At 38.4% G+C, this 23,433-nt stretch overlaps 1 protein-coding gene across 1 annotated transcript in view; it reads right to left on the minus strand.

Annotated features, from left to right (window-relative positions):
* The window catches only part of myripb (myosin VIIA and Rab interacting protein b), an 88,468-nt gene extending 65,426 nt beyond the window's left edge, over positions 1 to 23,042 (minus strand). The window contains exon 1 of the mRNA XM_052596686.1: positions 22,825 to 23,042. Coding sequence (XP_052452646.1) covers positions 22,825 to 23,042 — 218 coding nt within the window. The remainder of the gene's footprint in view (positions 1 to 22,824) is intronic.
* Between the last annotated feature and the right edge of the window lie 391 nt (positions 23,043 to 23,433).

The raw sequence follows: 23,433 nt of genomic DNA on the forward strand, positions 1-23,433 counted from the left end.
AAATGTATAAGTGTTATGATTTAAATTAATTAGACATGCTTTTTGATGAATACAATTAAATTTAACCATTAAAAAAGAGTTAAGAAAAAATAAAACAGATTTTATAGGGCCCTAAAAAAGTAAAGTAAAGTAATAAGTAGTGAAGTTAATTTTCAAATGCAGTAACTAGTAAAGTAATCTTACAGAAGTAACTAGTAACTAGTAAATACAAATTTTTTTTGAGTAACTACCCCAACACTGGATGAGGGGGATTCACCGATTGGCCCGCAATAGCGGCATGAAAGGCCACTTTAGCCATCACATAGACTTTGATCATGGAGGGGGAACATCCCTTATCCAGCAGATCTTGCAGAAATATCAATACGTCTGTCAAATCTGAAATATGATGGTCTTTGCCACAGCTTAGATACCAAGCTGAGAAAAAAGACCACTTAAAGGTGTAGAGACTAGGGATGGGACGATACACTTAAACTCACGATACGATGCACCTCGACATGCCAGGGTCACGATACGATACGTCATGATACGATATCAAAAAAGAAAAAAAAAGAAGAAAATATTACTGTATAACAACAACTTATTTATTTTGTTTCAGCTGCACACAGGGAAACACAAGGCCTAAATGGCCAAACACAAACAAGAACACTCCCTTAGTGCTGCTCTAATCCTAGGTTAAGTTATCTCAGGACTGGTTCTTCTTCAAAAAAACTAACATATCAACATGTTCTGGTGTAATCAATGTCTCCTGCTGTGGAAAAGACACGCTCACTGGGCACTGACGTAGCAGGAATGCAAAGGTAGGCTTTGGCCAGGGGGCAAGTATGGGGTAAGCATATACATTAACTTTCCACCACTCAAGTGGACTACTGTTGAGTGGGATATGAATCCCATTTCTGTAGGAGAGTATCTCCATTTCAATCCCTCTGCTGGACTGCACTGTCTCAACAACAGTATTGTAGGAGCTCCCAAGGAGATCTTCTAACGCTGTCTTTTTTGGTGGGGGAGGCTGTGTCACGTCCTGCATCTGCCTTTCTCCTTCCACTGGCTCTTCCTGGCTCTGCTCTGCTCCCTGTGCTGCCTCAACCATGACCCTGGCCTGCTCTGCTGCTGCCCCTGATATTGAAGCACTGGCCCTAGTGGTTCTTTCATCTATGTCACTGGTCTGAAAAAAATAAAATAAAACTAGCTCAAACATTTCTGTATTTCAATCCTTCACTCCTTACCTCTCTCACAGACACACGCACACAGAGACTCTCTCTCTCTCTCTCTCTCTCATCGAAAAAATAATATAATAAAAAAACAATATGAGAAATAAGTTTTCGGGCTCTGGCCTACACATACAGAGTTACACACACGCGCAGGGCACCTCATTTTTTTTTTTCAATAAAAGTTAGCCTACCTGGTTGCGCTGCTCATGAAGTGTTGAAGCTTTTTCACATATTCGGGCATAGACGGACTCGCGTTGTTCATCATTTTCACTTTCACTTTCACTTAGCTCACGAGTTTGCAACACAAAGCTTTTTCTCTCCCATTTCTTGTTTATGACTTCTGCCGTGATGGTTATATAACTCTGTGTTGCACGCGAGGTCCAGCTGTCGGTGGTCAGGGCGACACAGTCGGCATTTTTTAGATACTCTTTTACGCTTTGTTTGGTTTCATTGTAAATTTCCGTGATTACCTTCTCTGAAAAATGTCCTCGACATGGCATCTTAAACTTGGGCTCCAGCACATTGAACATTTGGATGAATTTTCTGTTCTCTACCATGTTAAATGGAGCCATATAGTCCGCTATGAATTCGCCAATGAGCCTGGTTATCTGTTTTGCACGCGGACTTAAAGGAGGTAGAGTTGGTGTCAGCACTTGTTTCATGGTCAGCTGTCCCTTTAGTAGGCTCGTTTTCTCCGGGGCTGTCTTCACATTTTTATGGTGACGTTAAAGGTGGTGGTTCATGTTTGATGTGTTGGATGTGGTGTACGGAATGACAGCATGGCATAGCTTACACACAGTCTCAGTCTTGTCAGTTACTCTATTGCCGTCTTTGTCTTTTTTAATGAGAAAGCCAAAATACTCCCAGACATATGACTTGTATCCAGGTGGAGCATCCTCAATTTCGATCTCATTTGACTCCATGGTCGGCTGTTTGGGGGCAAGGCAGTTGGTGCTAATGCTAATATTTGTTAGCTCGCTGCAGTGTTGTTGTTGCAACATGCGCTGTCTTGACGTGACGACGTACCGCACCGTTGCCCGGATATAATTTTTTTTTCATTTAGTTTTTTTACCCTGCCACCATAGACTGTATGTCTGCCCCATATACATACACACACATATAATACACTAAATTATTTATATACTATACTAATCATGCAGCAGTGCCATCTATCTTTATTTCGCGATCCATTTTTTTTTACCTCGATGCGTTTCGTCACGTTTTGTATCGCGATATTTTGTCAAACGATATTTCGTCCCATCCCTAGTAGAGACATCTTGTAGAAGGGCTCTAGCCTCTGAAATTATGTTTAAGACCCACTCTGGGAGGCTCAAAGGCTCACCCAGAGTGGCCAGAGGTGCAGGACCCATAAGTTGGGCCGAGGATACCATATTTTAGTGGCCAATCTTTGGCCAACTGGTCTTTGAGAAATAAATTGGGCAGTGAGAGTTGTCTTTTGAGGTGAAGAGGTCCACCTCTGCCTCGCTGATGATCTCCCAGATACAGACGTTCAGTCTGTTGATTGAGTGTCCATTCCTCTGAGGGGACATTGCTTCTTGATAACATGTCTGCTCCTTTGTTCAATTTGCCCAGTATATGTGCTGCTCTCAGCAAGCGCAGATTGTGTTGAGCCCATTCCAGGAGGCACTCACGGAGATGCCTCCCTGGCGATTCACGTAGGACCCCACAAACATGTTGTCTGTTTGGATTAGCACATGGTGCCCTTTTAGGACTGGCAGGAAGAACTGACAGGCTCGACATACTGCTAGCATTTCAGGCAGTTGATGTGGAAGCCTTTTTCCGCCTTTGACAAGTGGCCGAAAGTCAGTATGCCCTTGCACAGCACCCCCCACAAGGCCTGACCCACCCTGATCTGAGGCGTCTGTGACGCCACACGTGGAATGGAACCCGTGGCTTCAACCAACGCTCAAGAGGGTGCATATGAAGCAGACCCAACTGTAGCTCTTGAAAAAATTGGCCACTCCCTCAAACACGACTCTCAAGAAACACCTGTGATGGGGGGGCTATCTGGATGTGAAAGTATGCATCCTTCATGTCCAGAGAAAAGATCTAGTCTGCTGAGCAAATTTGCACATGGATTTCAGTGTAGTCATCTTGAATGACCATTTCATGAGGAGCGTGATTCAGGTGTCTGAGATCGAGGATGGGTAAGAAGCCACCATCTCTTTTGGGGATGAGGAATAACCCATAACCCATCTCGACACTCTGGAGATGGCCTGACAGGCCTCGGCCTGTGTGGAGAGGGATTGAATATCTCCCTATAACAGCACCTAAAACACATTTCCCTCTGTACCTGAAGTTGAATGGGATGTGAAGAGGTCTAAGAGAGGCTGTTTGAGGGGCGGTCCAGCAGTAGTGAGATCTGGCACCGTCCTCTTCCTGTCTCGCAGATAAGGATTAAGCCTGAGGTGCTGGGTCCGAGACAATATTTGGCCGGGGTCCCTGGCGCTTAGGAATAGGGTAGGATTTGGCTGAGTAAGAGTGTCCCCACGTCTGCTGCACCTAAGCGGGCTGAACAGCGGTGGAGGCAGGTGCTAGCTTCATGGGCTGCTGAGTCAGTGTAGACTTAGGACGAGCAGTGTCAACAGCGGAGCTGGAGAGGAAATGTTGCATAGCTTGGGACGGATTCTGTCCCTCTATGAAGCACTCCATGAATCTTTCGACCGCCAGTCCAAAGAGACCCTTGGGAGAGACTGGAGCATCGATGAAGTCTTTGGTTAGGTTTTTGATCTCTGTTAACATCAGCCACAAATGGTGCTGAGGCACCACAAGGTTGGCCATCGATCTCCCAATCACCGGTTGTGCTACTCAGCTCCTTGAAGTTCGTGGGGTCCAGAACAGACTCGTCAGAGGAAGCGAGAATCTGATGCTGTTAATGACATGCAGTCATCAAGCAGCTTGACCTCACTCCCGCTCCACACAACTCCTGCTTATATAGCCGGATCCAGTGACTTCGTTGCCATAGGTTTGTGCAGCTCCGCTGACGAGTTATTGGTTCATTTTAATACACTGTACAAACCAATGGCCATGCAGTTTCACAATGTGAATTTTAAGTGTCATAAATTACTTTCAATTTCATTATCTGTGAAATGGTGCAGGACAAATCCATATACACCTTGTTTTTGGGTAAGGGAAGTGACATTTTTACTCTTTGATAAACATAAGCAGCATATCATCAATGTTGGTGTGTTTGTCGTCTCCTAATTAGGACCTGAAATCAATAAATGTGAAGTCTGCCCTTTTAAATCAAAGAAAAGAAGCAGGAGGATGGCTAGTATGCTCATCTTTATTTAGCCTTCACTTAAGCACTATGTTAGGATTCATGAATTGGAATGCTTATAGTGTTCATTTCAGCATGTAACTGCAGAGAAGTATGTTAAAATGTATGTTTTTTGTTGTTTGTTTGTTTTAGTTTCATATAAATGTACAAAATATGTTGATAACTAATGAGGGTCCGTTTCAGCTTGACCTTGAAAAAATGTGTAATGTAAGCAGAAAAAGGACATCAAGAGACATTGTGGCATTGTGAGAATGAGGGATTTCAGCAATTATGAAAATATTTGCACAGAAGCTCAGATCCCCTCCCTCTCTACCACAGGCCCTTCTCACTCTTGCTCACCCTCAGTACCACTTTCTCTCATTCTCTCTCTCTCTCTCTGCCCTCTCCTCTTCAAACGCTTCTCTTGAGGCATGGAGTTTGCCTTGTGAATATGAAACTGCTGAGATGTCAATATCTGAATTCACTTCAATTTACAGTCAGAGACAGAAGGGGAAAGAAAGAGAGAGAGAGAGCAAAAATGGAAAAGAAAAAGATAAAAGGTGAGCAATGAAAGGGTATTAATAAAATACATAATTTTGACCTCTAAATAGAACTGCTATCATTGATACCCTTCTTCATCATATCCCACTTAGAAATGTTTAATGTTCTAGGAATGTTTTCTGCGGCTAGTTTTATTTCAGTTCCCAGAATGTTCTGCTAAAAGGTAGGATAACATTCTCCAAAAATTTTCTAAAAATGTCTATTGAAAACATTGTTAGAACATTATCCTCTAACATTCTAATAAAGCTTCCCATCACACTAGATGTGGACTGACATTGCTCCAAAGTCAAATGTTGGTTGAAAGTGAAAGCCCAATCTCTGATTGGTGTCAAACTCGAGCGTAAATAACAGTATTACCAACTTCACTTATTATAAACAAGATTGACTTTATTTCTGTCATAAATGTAAAAAAAAGTTCTTATTGAGATTAACAGAGGTGTTGATGGTTTATTGAAAACAATAGTTTAGTTTGAAATATCCATTATGTTGATCAGTACTTAGGCAGTATGAATCTTTTCAGTGTTACTGTTCATTTAACTGCTGTTACTACATTTGTTACGGCAAAATTTATTTGATGAATGCAGAAGTCCAATCCTTGTAAAGTCCAAATTCTTGAATTGATTTTGCTTGACATCCTCATAAGGCTGCAGTTCTCTCGGTTGGTTGTGCATCTTTTTCTACCACACTTTTTCGTTCCACTCAACTTTCTGTTATAACATGCTTGGATACAGCACTCTGTGAACAGCCAGCTTTTTTGCCAATGAATGAATATATATATTAGTGCTGGGCAACGATTATAATTTTTAATTGTGATTATTCACATGATCTTCTGCAATTAATCATGATTAATCACATTGTTATGCACAAAATTAAATAATGAATTCAAAGGTAGTGTATTTTGCACTCTTTTAATTAAATGCAATATGAACAAAAGTACAATAACACTTGGTTTGCTAACACTTTAAAATAGGGTGCTTTAAAACAGTATTTCTGTTACATGTTAAATATTTATTGTAAATCTCAACTTATAACATTAATGTAAGCAAATTAAATAAAAAACCAAAGCTATTTGCTACTGCCAGGGAATTAATGTTTTATATAAAATATTTTATAGATTGTCATAGAAAAATAAGTCCAGAGCCTTGATCATAACATTATAACAGATGCCTTTCGAGTAGAGAGCGAATAGAAACTTGTGTGTGTGGGATAAGGGTGTATCACACTAGGCAATCTTAACCATGCCCGAGCGCGTCTGACCCCCAAATCCTGGTTGGTTTGACTAGCGTGATTGCTCTGTGCCGCGGTTTGTTTAGCCAGCCCTTGCTTGGTTGGAAGAGGTGGACCAGAGTTCAGTTGGGCTCAGGTGCAGTACGCATGTTGTGTCTGAGTGTGGAACTTCTTACATGTGCAGCATGATTGCGTGAACATTTCTGAGTGGCAAAACATATAGATCTGTAAAGCAATATATTGTAAAAGGGCCGTGTGTGTAACCACTAGGGCTGTCACTTTTAGTTTGAAAATCGATTGCACAATCGATCAGTCCAACCAAAAAAAGTTTAGAAAATAAAAATAGGGAATCGATTTTAACCAAATATGTACACTATTCATTTTAAAATAATTAAACAATTAAAAAATATAGATGTAACAAAACTCACAAACAAGCAGAAAAAGAAAATAAAGAATTCCGAAAGTGCAGTATGCGTTGCGAAAGCTAGACAGAAAATACCAGCAATTTTACGCACCTATAAGACCCAGTGACGTCGAAAGCGACCTCTTATGCTGTGTTCAAACGCGAATAGAGCATCTGGCGCGAATGATTGCAATGTTAAGTCAATGTAAAGACACGTTTAAGCGCGTCTGGAGGTGTCGCTGCGCGGTAGATGCAAATTCGCCTCATTCACGCATCTAGTTACAGGAGATTCTGAGTTATGAAAAGGACCATTGAAAGCTGACAGGGACCGGCTTTTGTGGTGGAAAATTGGCAGTAATACCCCCACCTTGCGCAGCTGTACCTGAGTGTCCCTGGGACATCAGTGCAGTCGGAGCGTGTCTTCAACAGCTGGACATATGGTGAATAAAAAAACGCTCTGCTCTGGACACATGGCCGGTTCTCAAGTCCATTTAAAGTTTAATTTAAATTGCCTAAATCATAAATGCAGCCGGGTTGAAGCCTGCAGTGATGTTTTTCTTTTGTTATGTCAGCCGTCACCTATGCATATATATTTTTTTTTGAGAATGTTGCACTCCTGTTGCTGTTTGTTATTCTGCACCAAACCTCATGCCAATTAATAAGACATATTGCTGACTTTTGCATTTCCAGCGCTCTCTTTACGTTCGTCCGTTGTTTGACGCTGAAAAAGTAAACACCCTTTTTTTAGACACTGAAAATCGATTTTACAATCGATTCAATGAACACTTCTGTCTTAAAAATCAAAAATGACAAAATCACAAAAGTAACAGCCCTAGTTACCACATCCCAAATGACTCGAAATAATAAACCACAAAGTTATCAAAATGATGCACTCCACTCTGCTGAGCGAGAGCTCTTCTCTGCATTAATGTGAAAATAATGTGTTAACTTGCCCAGCCCTAATATATGTATATTTATAAAATATTTTATTTATAAAATAATAAAATGTTGAAGAAAATAATTCTGCATGCCATTTGCTAGGCTTTGTAATATCTCACAATTGTCATAACTGTAACTTCACATTTCACAGTTGTGACTTTCTATTTCAAAATTGTGATTTTATAAATCACAATGTGACTATATCTTATAACTCATACTATGTTTATTATAATTTTGACTTTATATCTCATCATTACGTTGTATAAGTATATTAGATAAATTATTTAAAAAGTTTCTCCAAATGGACATACGGGCGCACATATGGGTGAAGCTCCTTGCACCACTGTGATTCCCTGTACAATACAACGTGTAATTATTATTATTTTTTTTTTAAATATAAATCTATGCCACTGCATGACTTTTTTCAGGACACAAATCCAATATCAAGGACAATGGAAAACCATACACAGAGCTGTGATCATTAGTCAAACATACACATACACACAAATGCAAAGCATGTTTCTAGTTGGCCCGAATCTAAAAGGTGAACCAATGCAACAGAGACACACAATAGGACTCTCATAGAATGAAGTTAGTGAACAGAATCAATGAAACACATTAAAGCATTATGACACAACAGCAGGTGCTCTGAAAACAGTTCCTGATGTACTGGGATGGAACTGTAGAGATGAAGGGAGGTGATGTTCCCCAAATGCCAGTGCAACTGGGATTCAGTGGTCAGAATGGGCAATTAAGATTACTGGAATGTGCAAATAATTTATGGTCTCATACTGAACAAAAAAAAAAAGAAAAAATCTGAACAATATTTTTTACACTGCTGTTTTACACTGCTGGCTTTCATTTCAGTAAAACCTCACCTAAAATTAATCTGAACTGAAGAAGACAGAGGCAAAGCGAGGGAGCATTGCATCAGAAATATCAGACAAACAAATAATGTAAATTTTCACTTTTCAGTGCAGCTGTGAGTGTTTATGTATATAAGCATAAGTATATGTATAAGCAAGGCCTAGCCTAACTTTAGCACTGCTTCTTGGGATACCTGTCAGGATGTCACAGTCACAGACCAGTGTTTTGCTATGTTTTCTTTCTGAAATGCCACGAGTGAGGATAAATTGAGCTAACAAAGCTGTTGATCTTGGCTAACATCATTCATGTTGAGGTAAATGTTAACACAGTGGAACAGAAGCAGGATAAAATTCATTTAATGTGTGGGGAACGCTCCTCTGTGCCTGACAAAATTAAATACAGCAGCCTCCCTCCTAACCAAGACTGATGACTTAAACTCATTTTGAGTAGTCTGAGGGTAAAAGCTGCCAAATAAATCTTGCTCACTGAATTAGCCATTTCTCAGCTTTACACTGCATTCCAAAAAACAAGCATTCTTGTGTGAACATAGATTTTTCAAAAGAATTTGTCATTCTTTCCAGCAAGTATACATTAAAATGATTTAAAAAATATATAGTGTAAAAAGGTTTCCAAAACAAATACTAAGCAACTATTTTCAACATTGATAACAAAACGAAAAGTTACTTGAAAGTTTCAGCTTTGACCTCACAGGAATAAATTACATGTGAATAAATTACAATTATTTTTTCATATTATTTTAGTTTTAAGTTTTAAACAATATTCTAACTGTATTTTAGTGAACATACGTTTTCCCTGTCACAAAAGTTGATTTGAAACCAAATTAAAACCCTTGTTTTAAAAAATGTCCATTTCTGAAAGGTGGTGAAGAAAAATATATCTGAAAAAAAAAAAAAAAATCATCACTAATAAATTGGTATTGCTGTGCCTTTTATAAAGGTAAGCCAGTTATAACAGAGGGCATTTATATAAAATACTTCAAGGTGCAAAGGCCAAAATGGCTAAACTAAATTACTGTGTAAAAATGTTCTTGGTGCCAGAAACCAAACATTATAAGTGGACTGCCAAGGGGAAAATAAAATGAGAATAAAAGACCTTCAAGGGAAGTTTCTCAAAGTCGATGGGGATTTTCATATGCCAACAAGCTTTAGGGACATCAGGTATAGAATTCACTCAGCTGCAATGGCTGACCCAAAACTAAAAATACCCTTGCTGAAAAGGAACAAAAGGAAAAGAGAGGGACACATTCACTTTAACCCTCCTGGGCTATTTCCTCCTATCCTTTTAACTGAGACGAGAGAAAAGAGACTAAACAGGCAATATAAGCTCTTGGTGACACTCCAATATACAGGCTGTTTCAAAACCCAGCGCTATAACCCAGAATCCACGACAGCACCACAATCACAGAAATACACACATGCAGGCATATGGAATACCAGTGCCATAGATCTTCAAATAAAACAATCGCAGGGAGTGTGTTCAATCTATATCAGAGAAGGTCATTAGTTCATAGTAGCGCCTCTGCTAATACCGTGCCCTTGGGAGAGGATCATATCTAATGTGTGTTCTGTTGATTATATAACCATATCTGCTTGATGACTGTAGACATGATTATTGGCAGCAGACTTGGTGGATTATATGGACACATGTAAGCATTTGGCTTCTATCCAAGTCAATTTAGCATTCAATATATATATATATATATATATATATATATATATATATATATATATATATATATATATATATATATATATATATATATATATATATATATATATATATATATATATATAAAGGTTTCCAAAAATAAATGTAAATAATTTAAAGAATCTTATTCCGCAATAAAGAACCTTTTTCTGCAATGGTAAGGTTTGATAGACATTAAAAGTTCTTCAGAGAACTTTAGATGCCAGTAAAGACCCTTTGTTTTATAAGTGCACAGGAAGTGTGCTCAACCTAAACAGAGCAGCCCAAAAAATGCAGTGCAGCTGGAGGAAAACAGAACTAGAGGTATTTAGTATTGCTTGGCGGGAAAGTAACCTATCCTACAGAAAAGCATTAAAAACTGCTAGATCCGATTACTTCTCTTTTAGAAGAAAATAAACATAACCCCAGGTATTTATTCAACACAGTGGCTAAATTAACGAAAAATAAAGCCTCAACAAGTGTTGACATTTCCCAACATTACAGCTGTAATGACTTTATGAACTAACTTTACTTCTAAAATCGATGCTATTAGAGAAAAAAAATTTAACTATTCAGCCGTCAGCTACAGTATCGCATCAGACAATGCATTATAGACCCCCTGAGGAACAGTTCCACTCATTCTCTACTATAGGAGAGGAAGAATTGGATAAACTTGTTAAATCATCTAAACCAACAGCATTATGTTAGACCCTATACCATCTAAGCTCCTAAAAGAGGTGCTTCCAGAAGTCATAGATCCTCTTCTGACTATTATATATGATCATTGTCATTAGGATATGTCCCCAAAACCTCCAAACTGGCTGTTATTAAGCCTCTCATCAAAAAACCACAACTTGACCCCAAAGAACTAGTTAATTATAGACCAATCTCGAATCTCTCCTTTCTGTCCAAGATACTATGTATGTTACCCTTTGGAGATATCATCAGGAAACATGGTGTTAGCTTTCACTGTTATGCTGATGATACTCAGCTATATATTTCTTCGCGGCCCGGTGAAACACACCAATTTGAAAAACTAATGGAATGCATAGTCGATATAAAAAAAACTGGATGACGAGTATTTTCTTATTGTTAAATTCTGAAAAAACAGAGTTGTTAATTATAAGACCTAAAAACTTGATGGCTGCTCTGTCAATTCTTCGTCATCAGTTAGGAACCTAGGTGTGCTATTTGATCGCAGTCTTTCCTAAGAAAGCCATGTTTCTAGCTTTTATAAAACTGCATTTTTCCATCTCAAAAATATATCTAAATTATGGCCTATGCTCTCAATGTCAAATGCAGGAATGTTAATTCATGCATTTATGACCCCAAGGTTAAGATTATTGTAATGTTTTATTGAGTGGTTGTTCTGCACGCTTAGTAAACAAACTACAGCTAGTCCAAAATGCAGCAGCAAGAGTTCTTACTAGAACCAGGAAGTATGACCATATTAGCCGGTCCTGTCAACACTGCACTGGCTCCCTATCAAACATCATATGGATTTTAAAATATTGCTTATTACTCATAAAGCCCTGAATGGTTTAGCACCTCAGTGTTTAAATGAGCTCCTTTTACATTATAATCTTCTTCGTCCACTACGTTCTCAAAACTCAGGCAATTTGATAATACCTAATACTCTGGAATAACCTACCTAACATTGTTTGGGAGGCAGACACACTCTTGCAGATTAAATCTAGATTAAAGACCCATCTCTTTAACCTGGTTTACACATAACATACTGATATGCTTTTAATATCCAAATCCGTTAAAGGATTTTTAGGCTGCATTAATAAGGTAAACCCAAACCAGGAACACTTCCAATACCACCCAATGTACTTGCTACTGTACATCATTAGAAGAATGGCATCTATGCTAATTAGTCTGTTTCTCTCTTATTCCGAGGTCGCCGTAGCCACCAGATCCAGTCTGTATCCAGATCAGAAGGTCACTGCAGTCACCCGGATCCAGTACGTATCCAGACCAGATGGTGGATCAGCACATAGAAAGGACCTCTACATCCCTGAAAGGAAGCGGAGACCAGGACAACTAGAGCCCCAGATACAGATCCCCTGTAAAGACCTTGTCTCAGATGACCATCAGGACAAGACCACAGGAAACAGATAATTCTTCTGCACAATCTGACTTTGCTGCAGCCTGGAATTTAACCTGATAACTGTCACTCACGTTTTTGAAGATAGACTTGAATGTGCATGATACAAACCTAAATTTTTATATTTCATGACTGAAAACATTTTGTAACATGATTTTGATGTGCCATTTACATGGTAATGCAATGTCTGATTTTAAAATGGGTTTTGAAGGATGAATTTTGAGATTTTATGTTTTCAAGTGATATATAACTTCTGATGATTTCTAAAATGTGATAGAGAAAAAGGCAACGAGGAAGTCTTTTTTTTAAACAAAGGTCAAAGCTCCTTTTGTAATGTAGATTTCTGAGGGTGCACTCTTGTCATAAATTGATCTATTACTTTTCCTACATAATTTTTAACAAAAAATATTGGTATAATATATATTTGGGAGTCTTAGACCTTTCCAACGATATATAGTTTGTCAAGATTAGATTAAAATTGATTTTAATATAGTATAGTCAACGTAGGCGTCCCGTATACGGGACGGGGTGACATTTAACAGGTTAACTACCGGTTTCGTCTGCTCAGAGGAGAACTGGCCCCCCAACTGAGCCTGGTTTCTCCCAAAGTTTTTTTCTCCATTCTGTCACCGATGGAGTTTTGGTTCCTTGCCGCTGTCACCTCTGGCTTGCTTAGTTGGGGTCACTTCATCTACGGCGTTATCGTTGACTTGATTGCAAATAAATGCACAGACACTATTTAATATATATATATATATATATATATATATGTGGGGCGGGCGAGGGATGTGGGAACGAGCGAGGCCGGTGGAGTTATTGGGAAATGAGCGACACCTGCGACCCACCACCGGTCTCGAGTCCCACAGAGGAGATGGAAGGATATAAAACTGGAGCGACGACAGTGAAGGATGAGAAAGGACGAGGCCTGGGCTTTAGTTTATGGTTGCTTTTTATTTGTGCGCATCAGTCGTCCGTGAGGGGCTGATGCGCTGTTTTGTGTTTATTTTTGTAATTAAAGTTTCCGTTTGATTGTCCGCTGGTTCCCGCCTCCTTCTTCCGGATGAATATAAAGGTTTTATTATTACAGTGGTGCCGAAGCCTGGGAGAAGGAGGGAAGTGCTGCTGAAGATCCCTCGCCGCTGTGGTGAATCCGCGGTGCCAACGAGCAGGCGAGGAGTGTGCCGCCATGGACGCTCGAGGCGGTGGGCTGAAGTGAGTTGCCGGGGACGGGCGAGCTTGCTGCTGGCCGCCCGCGATGTGGAGGGGCGGTTGCCGTCCATGAGGGAGCGGAGGAGTCGGCATCGTTCGCTAGGGGGCCGGAGCCTGCTGCCTCCGTGAAGGTATCCGGAGGAGCAGGGAACCCCCTCGTTCGGAGACTCCTGTCGGCTGCCCAAAACCGGAGAGGCGCTTTTGGGGTGGCCTGTGGGTTTTCCAACTGACATTAATGACAAGCCACGCACCACCTGCGCACATTCTCGTGAATGCCCGGCCAAAAAAAACGGGTCATGAGGCGATTTAGTGTCGTTCCTTGTCCTAAATGACCAGCCATTGGATTAGAATGAGGTGCCTGAAAAAGCATTTCCCGGCGGTTCGTAGGAACTAATAACTGGGTTGTATCTTCTTTTGTCTGAGAGTCTTGGGTCACTCGATACAACCTATCTTTAAAGCTGCGGTAGGGAACTTTTGATGCTCTAGTGGTTAATTCATTTATTCATTTAGCAGACGCTTTTATCCAAAGCGACTTACAGATGAAGACAGTGGAAGCAATCAAAAACAACAAAAAGAGCAATGATATGTAAGTGCTATAACAAGTCTCAGTTAGGTTAACACAGTACACGTAGCATGGGATTTTAACTAATATAATAAATAAAAAGAAAACAGAATAAAAAAATAAAAGAATAGAGCACGCTAGTTTTAGTCTTTACTAGTCTTTACACATACACACACACACATACATATACAATTGCATAATAAATGAAAAGAAAATAGAATACAAAAAGATTAGAAAGGTAGTTAGATGTTTTAAAGAATAGAATTAGAATAGTGAGTGTTAAAGTTAGAGGGTCAAATAAAGATGGAAGAGATTTGTTTTAAGACGATTCTTGAAGATGGCTAAGGACTCAGCTGCTCGGATTGAGTTGGGGAGTTCATTCCACCAGAAGGGAACATTTAATTTAAAAGTCCGTAAAAGTGACTTTGTGCTTCTTTGGGATGGCACAATCAAGCGACGTTCACTTGCAGAACACAAGCTTCTAGAGGGCACATAAGTCTGAAGTAACGAATTTAGGTAAATGGGTGCAGAGCCAGTGGTAGTTTTGTAGGCAAATATCAATGCCTTGAATTTTATGCGAGCAGCTATTTGAAGCCAGTGCAAATTGATAAACAGGGGTGTGACGTGTATTCTTTTTGGCTCATTAAAAATTAATCTTGCTGCCGCGTTCTGAATTAATTGTAAAGGTTTGATAGAATTGGCTGGAAGACCTGCCAAGAGGGCATTGCAATAGTCCAGCCTGGACAGAACAAGAGCTTGAACAAGGAGATGTGCAGCATGTTCCGAAAGAAAGGGCTTGATCTTCTTGATGTTGAATAAAGCAAATCTGCAGGATCGGACAGTTTTAGCAATGTGGTCTGAGAAAGTCAGCTGATCATCAATCATAACTCCAAGGCTTCTAGCTGTTTTTGAAGGAGTTATGGTTGATGTGCCTAACTTGATGGTGAAATTGTGATGGAACGATGGGTTTGCTGGAATCACAAGCAGTTCTGTCTTGGCAAGGTTGAGTTGAAGGTGATGGTCCATCATCCAGGAAGAAATGTCAGTTAGACAAGCTGAGATGCGAATAGCTACCGTCGAATCATCAGGATGGAATGAGAGGTAGAGTTGAGTGTCATCAGCATAGCAGTGGTATGAAAAGCCATGTTTCTGAATGACAGAACCTAATGATGCCATGTAGACAGAGAAGAGAAGTGGTCCAAGAACTGAGCCCTGAGGCACCCCAGTAGTTAGATGCTGAGACTTGGACACCTCACCTCTCCAAGATACTTTGAAGGACCTATCTGATAGGTAAGACTCAAACCATTGAAGTGTTGTTCCTGAGATGCCTTTCGCCAGTAGCGTTGATAGGCGGATCTGGTGGTTAACCGTGTCAAAAGCAGCGGACAGATCAAGCAGGATAAGTACTGAAGATTTGGATTCTGCTCTTGCCAGTCTTAGAGCTTCAACAACTGAGAGCAAGGCCGTCTCAGTTGAATGTCCACTTCTGAAGCCAGATTGGTTGCTGTCAAGGAGATTGTTGTGTGTGAGAAATGTAGAGACTTGTTTGAACACAGCTCGTTCAAGTGTTTTTGCAATAAAAGGAAGAAGGGAAACTGGTCTGTAGTTCTCTAAAAGAGATGGGTTGAGGTTGGGTTTCTTAAGTAGTGGAGTTATACATGCCTAAATGATGAGGGAAAAACACCAGTGTGGAGGGAAGTGTTGATGATGTGAGTGAGTGCAGGTACAACTTCAGGAGAAATGGCTTGAAGGAGATGAGATGGAATTGGATCAAGCGGGCAAGTTGTAGGGTGATTAGAAAGGATGAGTTTTGAGACTTCTGCCTCAGAGAGTGAAGAGAAGGATGTAAATGAGTGTAAGTTTGCTGGTGATATGAGCTTGACTGATTGTGGTGTGGAAAACTGTGCACTAATGTGTTTAATTTTATTAATGAAAAACGTTGCAAAGTCGTCAGCTATTAGAGATGAAGCAGGAGGAGGAGGAGGAGGACAATGAAGTGAGGAAATTTTTTTAAAAAGCATGCGAGAGTTAGATGAATTGTTAATTTTGTTATGGTAGTATGTCCTTTTAGCAGAGGAGACATTAGCAGAGAAAGAAGATAGGAGTGACTGATACACAATAAGATCAGTAGTATTTTTGGACCTGTGCCACACCCTTTCAGAAGCTCTAAGCTTAGAACGGTGTTCGCGTAGAACATCAGATAACCAAGGGGCAGAAGGGGTGTTACGGGCTGGCCTGGAAGATAAGGGATTATTATCATTATGCAGCTCATTATGCAGGCCTTTATCTCCTCAGGTGTAAATCACAATGATCGAAAATCATCTTGTTTACTCACTCACAGAAAACAATATATTGATTTAAATTTTCTAACACACTTTTTGTTGGTAAAAGTCATACGTGAGTAGGCATCAACTATCATGCATATCATTGTGCCTCTCATTCAGCCGTGCCACTGTGAGTGAGGAGTTACAAGAAAGAATGTGAGAATAAAATAAAAGTATATAATTTTATGTTTGTAGTTTATTAAAAATATATTTAATTATCCCACAACATAATTTAATATCCACTTTGGGGAGCAGTTAAACAGTTTATTAGAAACAATCAAAGCTGAATTTCAAACAAATTGTTTGCCATCATTACTCCAGTCACACAATCCTCCAGAAATCCTTTTAACAATCTTATTTTCAAAAAAAAAACAAAAAAAAACAAAACAAAAAAAAAACATGTATTGTTATTATTATTATCATTATTATTAATGTTGAAAAGAGCTGAGAATATTTTTCTGGGTTTTTAGGGGGAATAAATTGAAAGAAAAGCATTGTTTTTACATTTGTTACAGTTATCTATTTGTTACAGTTATATTATTTACATCAAGCTTTTAAATGGTATAGTATTGTATATTGTTATTGAAATTTCATAATGTTTCACTTGATTATACATTTAGTCAGGAATTATAGTTTGGAAAAAGTCTTACTAGTAAAATGTTTACACGTTATGTGAAAACTAGTACAAGTATAAATAAATAAAAAGAGACTTACTCATGTTTATGATCTCTGCTGAATAAAGTGCTTCATTCTTTTTTTCTGAGGAAATCCATTTCTCAAATCCTCAACCACATTACATCTTTTTGGGATGATTTATGTCTTATTCCTCTCATCGCGAATCAAACAGTAAAATAAAAATAAAAAACTTGAACAGTCTGGCTGCTTTTTCTTCTGTTATGGGCGTATTCAAGCCGCGCGCTTCAGTTTGAATCTGAATAGCGCGTTCGGCGCGGGGGCATGGTCACATTAGATATAATGAAGGGAGACATGAAAAACAGACATAGCGTTGTTTTCATATGACTTACCCTTTTCATATCTGTTTTCAGCGGCACTTGTTTAGTTTAAAAATAGACATGTCAAGCTTTCTATAGATATCTCTCTCATGTCTTTTCGTTGAGTATTCACGGAGTTACAGTTCATTTTAATGACATGTTTGTAAAAGAAGATCAGCGCAGACAATGGCTGCAGACAGCACACCTTGTTTGTTATCTTTATTTTATAAGTGCACAAAGTTTTGTTGTTATTATGTCTGTATCCAAAAAAAGTAAACCCTTTACAGATTTGATTGATGTGTTACTCTTATCTGTACGAATAAAACTGAAAGTGTAATTTAAGTTCTTTTTGGGGTTATCAGGAGAAAATGACTCAAAATGCATATATGCGTTAATCGACTCGAAAGGGTCAACCGGACTTTGACGGGTTGACGTTTACAGTTCTGTGTATGTGATGTGACGTTAGTTTTACTCAAATCAGACGGTCAAATGCTCATGAAGTGGCTGTCAGAGCAGTTCTGGAGATGTTGTTTATGTGTTCACATCTTTAGTGACAGTAGACGCTGAAATCACCGGCGCGTCACGCGCACTTCAGTGTGTTAATAAAGGAAGACGCGCTTCTGCTCCATTCATTAACAGAGACATGCAGAACATGCAGGATTCATATTTAAACAGAGTGCTCCGGCTTAATATTTACAGATATTCGTCTGATATCTTGATATTTTTGTGCCATTCCGCGTTAAACTGTAAATTCCGTTTTTATTAGTGGATTCCACGATTCCCTCCGCGTTTTCTGCACCGCGGAAATTATAGGGCCCTAGTTGTGGTAAGCCAGCTCTATCTTGCAATGGACACACACCACAATGTTCTCTTTATGTTTGCACGCTCCCTCAAATCAAAACACTGCTGAGTATGCGATATCGGACGCAGGGCTTGTGTCTCCTTCCGCTTTGTGGATGACGTAAACACGTTGTGTCACATTGAAAAAATCATTGCGAAAGAACCTGACGTGAGATTTAAAATAAATTAAAAGAGGCTTTGAGGCAGAGAAATTTGCCTCGATCATTTTTTGTAATCGAGTTACTCGAGTTATTCGAGGAAACGTTTCAGCCCTAATTGATTGCTAAGTTTTTGTAATAGTAAATTATATATGTATTACCATTCAGAGGTTTGGGGTCAGTGATTTTTTTCTTTATGCTTATGAAAGAAGTCTTCTATACTGACATCTGCATTAATTTGATAAAAAATACAGTGTACTTAATATTAAGTTAACTTTTCCCTGTAACTCTCACTCATTCCCTCCGTGGGACGCGCAAAGTTTACTTCACTCAAAAATCTACATCATAACAGGAGTTCTGACCTTTGTCAAAAAAGCCTTCTTTTGTTGCCTTTTTCTTTAACACACTTTAGAAATAATCAGAAATCATTTGTTAACTGAAAACTTAAAATCTCAGTATTCTTCCTTTGAAACCCATTTTTATGATACATCATGTTACAAAATGTTTTCATTCATGAATTATAAAAAAAAATAGTTTGGACCGTGCACTTTCAAGTACGTATATGTTAAAAAATGTGAGTGACAGTTAAGGGGTTAAATGCATTTTAAAATGTAATTTATGTGACATTTTGTGCTAAAGAATAATTTCTTATTAGTATCAATGTTAGTTGTAATAATAATAATAAAATAATAATAATAAATAAAATGTACTGCCTAAAATATTTAGTATTTGTGGATATAGATTTTTTTCAGGATTCTTGGTAGAGTTTTTCAAGATTCTTGTGACTGAGTTCGTGACTACATCCAGGAAGTATCATATTCTCAAATATATGGTAGTTCCTGAAAGCAATCTCAAACTCAGTCACACTTGCACCCATGTTAGCAGTGTATGTGAGGTAAAAGCCTTCAGGAGAGGGTCAAGTAAGGAGACGTATAATTCAATTTTGACTGAACACATCTTTCCAGACGGCTTCCTCTCTGTCAACTCAGATTACAGAACATTTAAAGCTGCTCTGCTCTCTTCAATTACTGTCATCCTCATCCATGGGATGCTTTATGATGCCCCGTGTCCCTGTGTGTGTACGAATGGACATTAAAAGCATCTGTAAATCTGTATTTTAGTGAAATTTTTCTGGTATAATTTTAAATAAGAATTATTCTAATTATTATATATTAAATTTACATTATATTCTGAATAATGTCTGTTAGTGGTGCCACCACAATGCTAATGCATTCTAGATTCATACTGTCCCAAGCCACAGAAACCCACTAAAAAAATCTGTGATATTAATGTCTGCAGATATCTATAGATATGGCCCTGTTTCAGCCCATTAATCATCCAGCAAGCAAAATTATTAGTCTGATTAGTCATATAATTTTTATAATCTGCATGACTGCATGACCAATACACCAATAATTTAGTGTTAAACGATAAAATGAATTCCCTAAACCTAAGTATAAAAAGACAGTACCATTCGAAATTTCAAACAAAAAAAAAGTAAGTTTTTCTTTTTTTAAGAATTGAACACTTTTATTCCACAAGGATGGATTAAATTCACAAAAAGTAAAAGTAAAGACATTTATCTTAAACAAATGCTGCTGAACAAATATTTTGAACTTTTATATACATTAGACAGAATTTTCAATGGTTAAATATGACATTGAATTAAAATACAAAATAGTTTTCATTTTTACAGATGGATGCTGGTTATACTGAGAGAGACTTTTCATTACATTAAGTTTTTTAGATGTTTCTTCTTCGGCTCTGGTTTTACACAGTTTACTTGTACAGTATCTTTCTTATAGACCCACCCACAGACTGGAAGATTGGAGCAGACCTCAACCTATTATGCTTGTCAGGCCCCATCTGCACATGCACACAACATTATTTCACCATCTGTGTGTTTCGCCATCCAAACGCTCACGTCTGTGTTGCTGTCTGGATCTTACAAGATGCAGTGATACTTAATGAGAGTGCAAAGAGACAAATCTCACTTCAGCTTTATAATGGCAATAACATAAAGTGCAAAAAACATGAAAATACACATTTTTAAAAGGGAACATACACTGTTATGATGTCTTATTGAATGTGTTAATTGTAAGTGTGAGTGGAAATGTGTGACTGTAACATCTGAGTCAGCATCTCTCTCTCTCTCTTTCACACACACACACACACACACACACACACACACACACACACACACACACACTTGCACATGATGCACCTACCTTAAAAAATGTTCAGGGTTAATATTGACATTATATGTAACATATTACCACAGAAAATAATTTGTCCTTTTACCCATATGAGAAAACACACACACACACACACAAGGAATTTAAAGAATATAAGCACTTCAGAAAAAAACACCTATATAATATTTTATATCTATAATATTTTGCCCTATAGACATGCAGTCTAATTGTATAAATGTACTTTTTTTTTTTTGCATATAAAAAAAAGAAAAGAAAGGGACAATGATATCTGTGGAAATGTCACATATTACTGACACTGCTGATAGAAATTAACCTGTCTTGAACCCAGAACATTCCTTTAATTACCAATCAAATATAAATGCCATTATATGCTCTTCACAAAAGCAATTAAAATGCTTTCCTATTATGCATAGATGATCATTACAGCAAAAAAAGAAAAAAAAAAAAAAAAAGAAAAAAGAAAACTTAATTTAGATGGTGAATCTCAGATCTCTCTAAAGGCCATATTACTACATAACCGCATTAATTTCGAATAACGCATAATTTCATTTCTTGTTGTTAACAGTTTTGTGAGTGGTACGTCTCTTGAAATATTGCTATGCACGAGACACAGGAAGTCATTATGTGCTGTTACCATGAAATACATGTTAATATGAAATCTGTGTGTCAGATTTTTAATACAGCAAACATTTCATGGTAAGAACATAAAAGGAAACTCTCTGAGAATTAATCCTGGTGGAGAATCCACGCCTAGGGCATGGAGTGAGTGTATGTGAGAGAAAAAAATATATATGAAGAGAGAGGGAGACAGCAGATAGGAAAATGAGAAACAGTATGAGCAAAAAACAGCAAAGGATGATGGGATGTATTTTCCTGATTGATTCATATTGTGCTGCACACCATTGATTCACACTGCTGTACAATTTAAAGGGACAGTTACCCAAAATAAGAGTAGTCCTTATTCACACATGTTCTGTTACAGCTCCAATAAAATGGAGAAACTCACAGAAAGAATAACAGTGCAGGTTTGGAATGACATGAGGGTAAGTAAATAATTACAGAATTATATATTGTTTTCAACCCACATGCAATTAGACCACATGACCCACTAAAACTATAAATAATCAACATATGCTGTAGAAATTCTCAACATTTCTTTCGCTAGCCCAACCTCTACTAATTCTTCCTGCTCTCTCCTATCCTTCCAGTCTTGCTTTGTAAAAAGAGCTAACACACAGTCACACACGCCATCACATCTCCAGTGGGCTGGGTACATATACAGCAATACATATTCAGCAGCATTTCAGGGCTGAAAAGGGGTTATCACTGCTCAAGCATGAATAAATATCTGGGTAAGATGTTAACCAGGCTGTTGGGAAATATGCTACTGAAAGTGACAAAAACGCACCAGATATTTAAAATGCTGAAGCAAAGAAAAAAAAAAAAAAATTGCTAGTAATAATAATAATTATAATAATATTGAAAAGTATAATGCTAGCTTAGTTTGAAAAACAAATATGTTAACCTGTTAATAATCAATCCCACTTTATTTTCTGACATGGACCAGTATTGCCATAAAAATGCACAAATAGCTCTCATTCATTCCGGAACACCCTCTTGCTTCGTATTTCCATACACTCACTATACTAGTGCCAATTTCAACGCATCTAAACATGTCTGATGGTTAGGTTTAATTTAGTTAAAATTTAGTTTTATTTGCATAGATTATTTCACAGTACAGGTTATTTTAATTCAGGGGAACTCCTCAAGATGTTCAAGTTGATGAAGAAGAAGATTTAACAACATATTTTAATCTATTTCTCAAGTACTCCAACAGTTCCATCAATAATGCTCAAGCACCTATTCATAAACACAAAACCAGAAAATTGTGTCTAAAATCTTTTATAATTAAACAATTTAGCATTGTATTTTAAAAGCCATTTATAAATAATCAAGCAATACTGTGTGTCTTAAACAAAATCACACTGTAAACATCTTTTGTTTTATTTCCCTATTTCCATGTGCCCCTTGCAATCTGCTTGAATGATGTGTGTGTGTTGCCATGTACACCAGCAGGTGTGGTGTCTTCCTTGTCCAGATGTACTTGCATAACACTGTGCATTTTGTAACATGTCCATTTACCAGGAAGTACAGACATGGCCCCTCTATCCTCATGTATATGTATTTACACACATGTATGTGTATGCCAGAGGACACTTACCTGCTCTTTTTGCAGGCGTCACAGATATAGCCCCTTTCGCTCTGATTGTAGGTGCGGCAGGATTTGCAGACGTTGTAGTGGCAGTCCAGACATGGGCGCTTGGGGTTGAGCAGGAAGGTAAAGGGAGAGCAGCAGCGGATGCAGCAGTGCTCGTTGAACTTGTGCTGCTTGGACAGAAGCAAACAGCGACTACCCTCCTCCTCCAGCTCCTGCTTCATTTCACTACAGAAAGAGGTGGGGGGATTGGAGGGGAGGGGAGGGGTTGGAGGAGAGCGAATGAGAGAAGGAGTGGGAGGGGTTAAAGGGAGAGGAGGGGGATGTGAACAAGGGGGTGGAGAGAGAGAGAGAGAGAAGGAGAAAGGTGAGCAAGTGCATCTGAAGGAGAGGTTGAAGGCACACAGTCATGCAGAATAATTGGAGATTCTGAGAGGAATGAAAAATTAAAGGAAGAATAATTCTGCAGAAGTGTGGGGCATTTGGATACAGTCTATTTCATTTCTCTTTGTCTGTCTCTGTTAACACACACACACAAAAACAGACACGAATATGTGATTAAAGTCACAACAAAGCTGGACTGGGACTGAAAAACAAAACACAGCCCACAGCACA

This window comes from Carassius gibelio, chromosome B24 (genome assembly GCF_023724105.1).
Source record: "Carassius gibelio isolate Cgi1373 ecotype wild population from Czech Republic chromosome B24, carGib1.2-hapl.c, whole genome shotgun sequence".
Lineage (NCBI taxonomy): Eukaryota > Metazoa > Chordata > Actinopteri > Cypriniformes > Cyprinidae > Carassius > Carassius gibelio.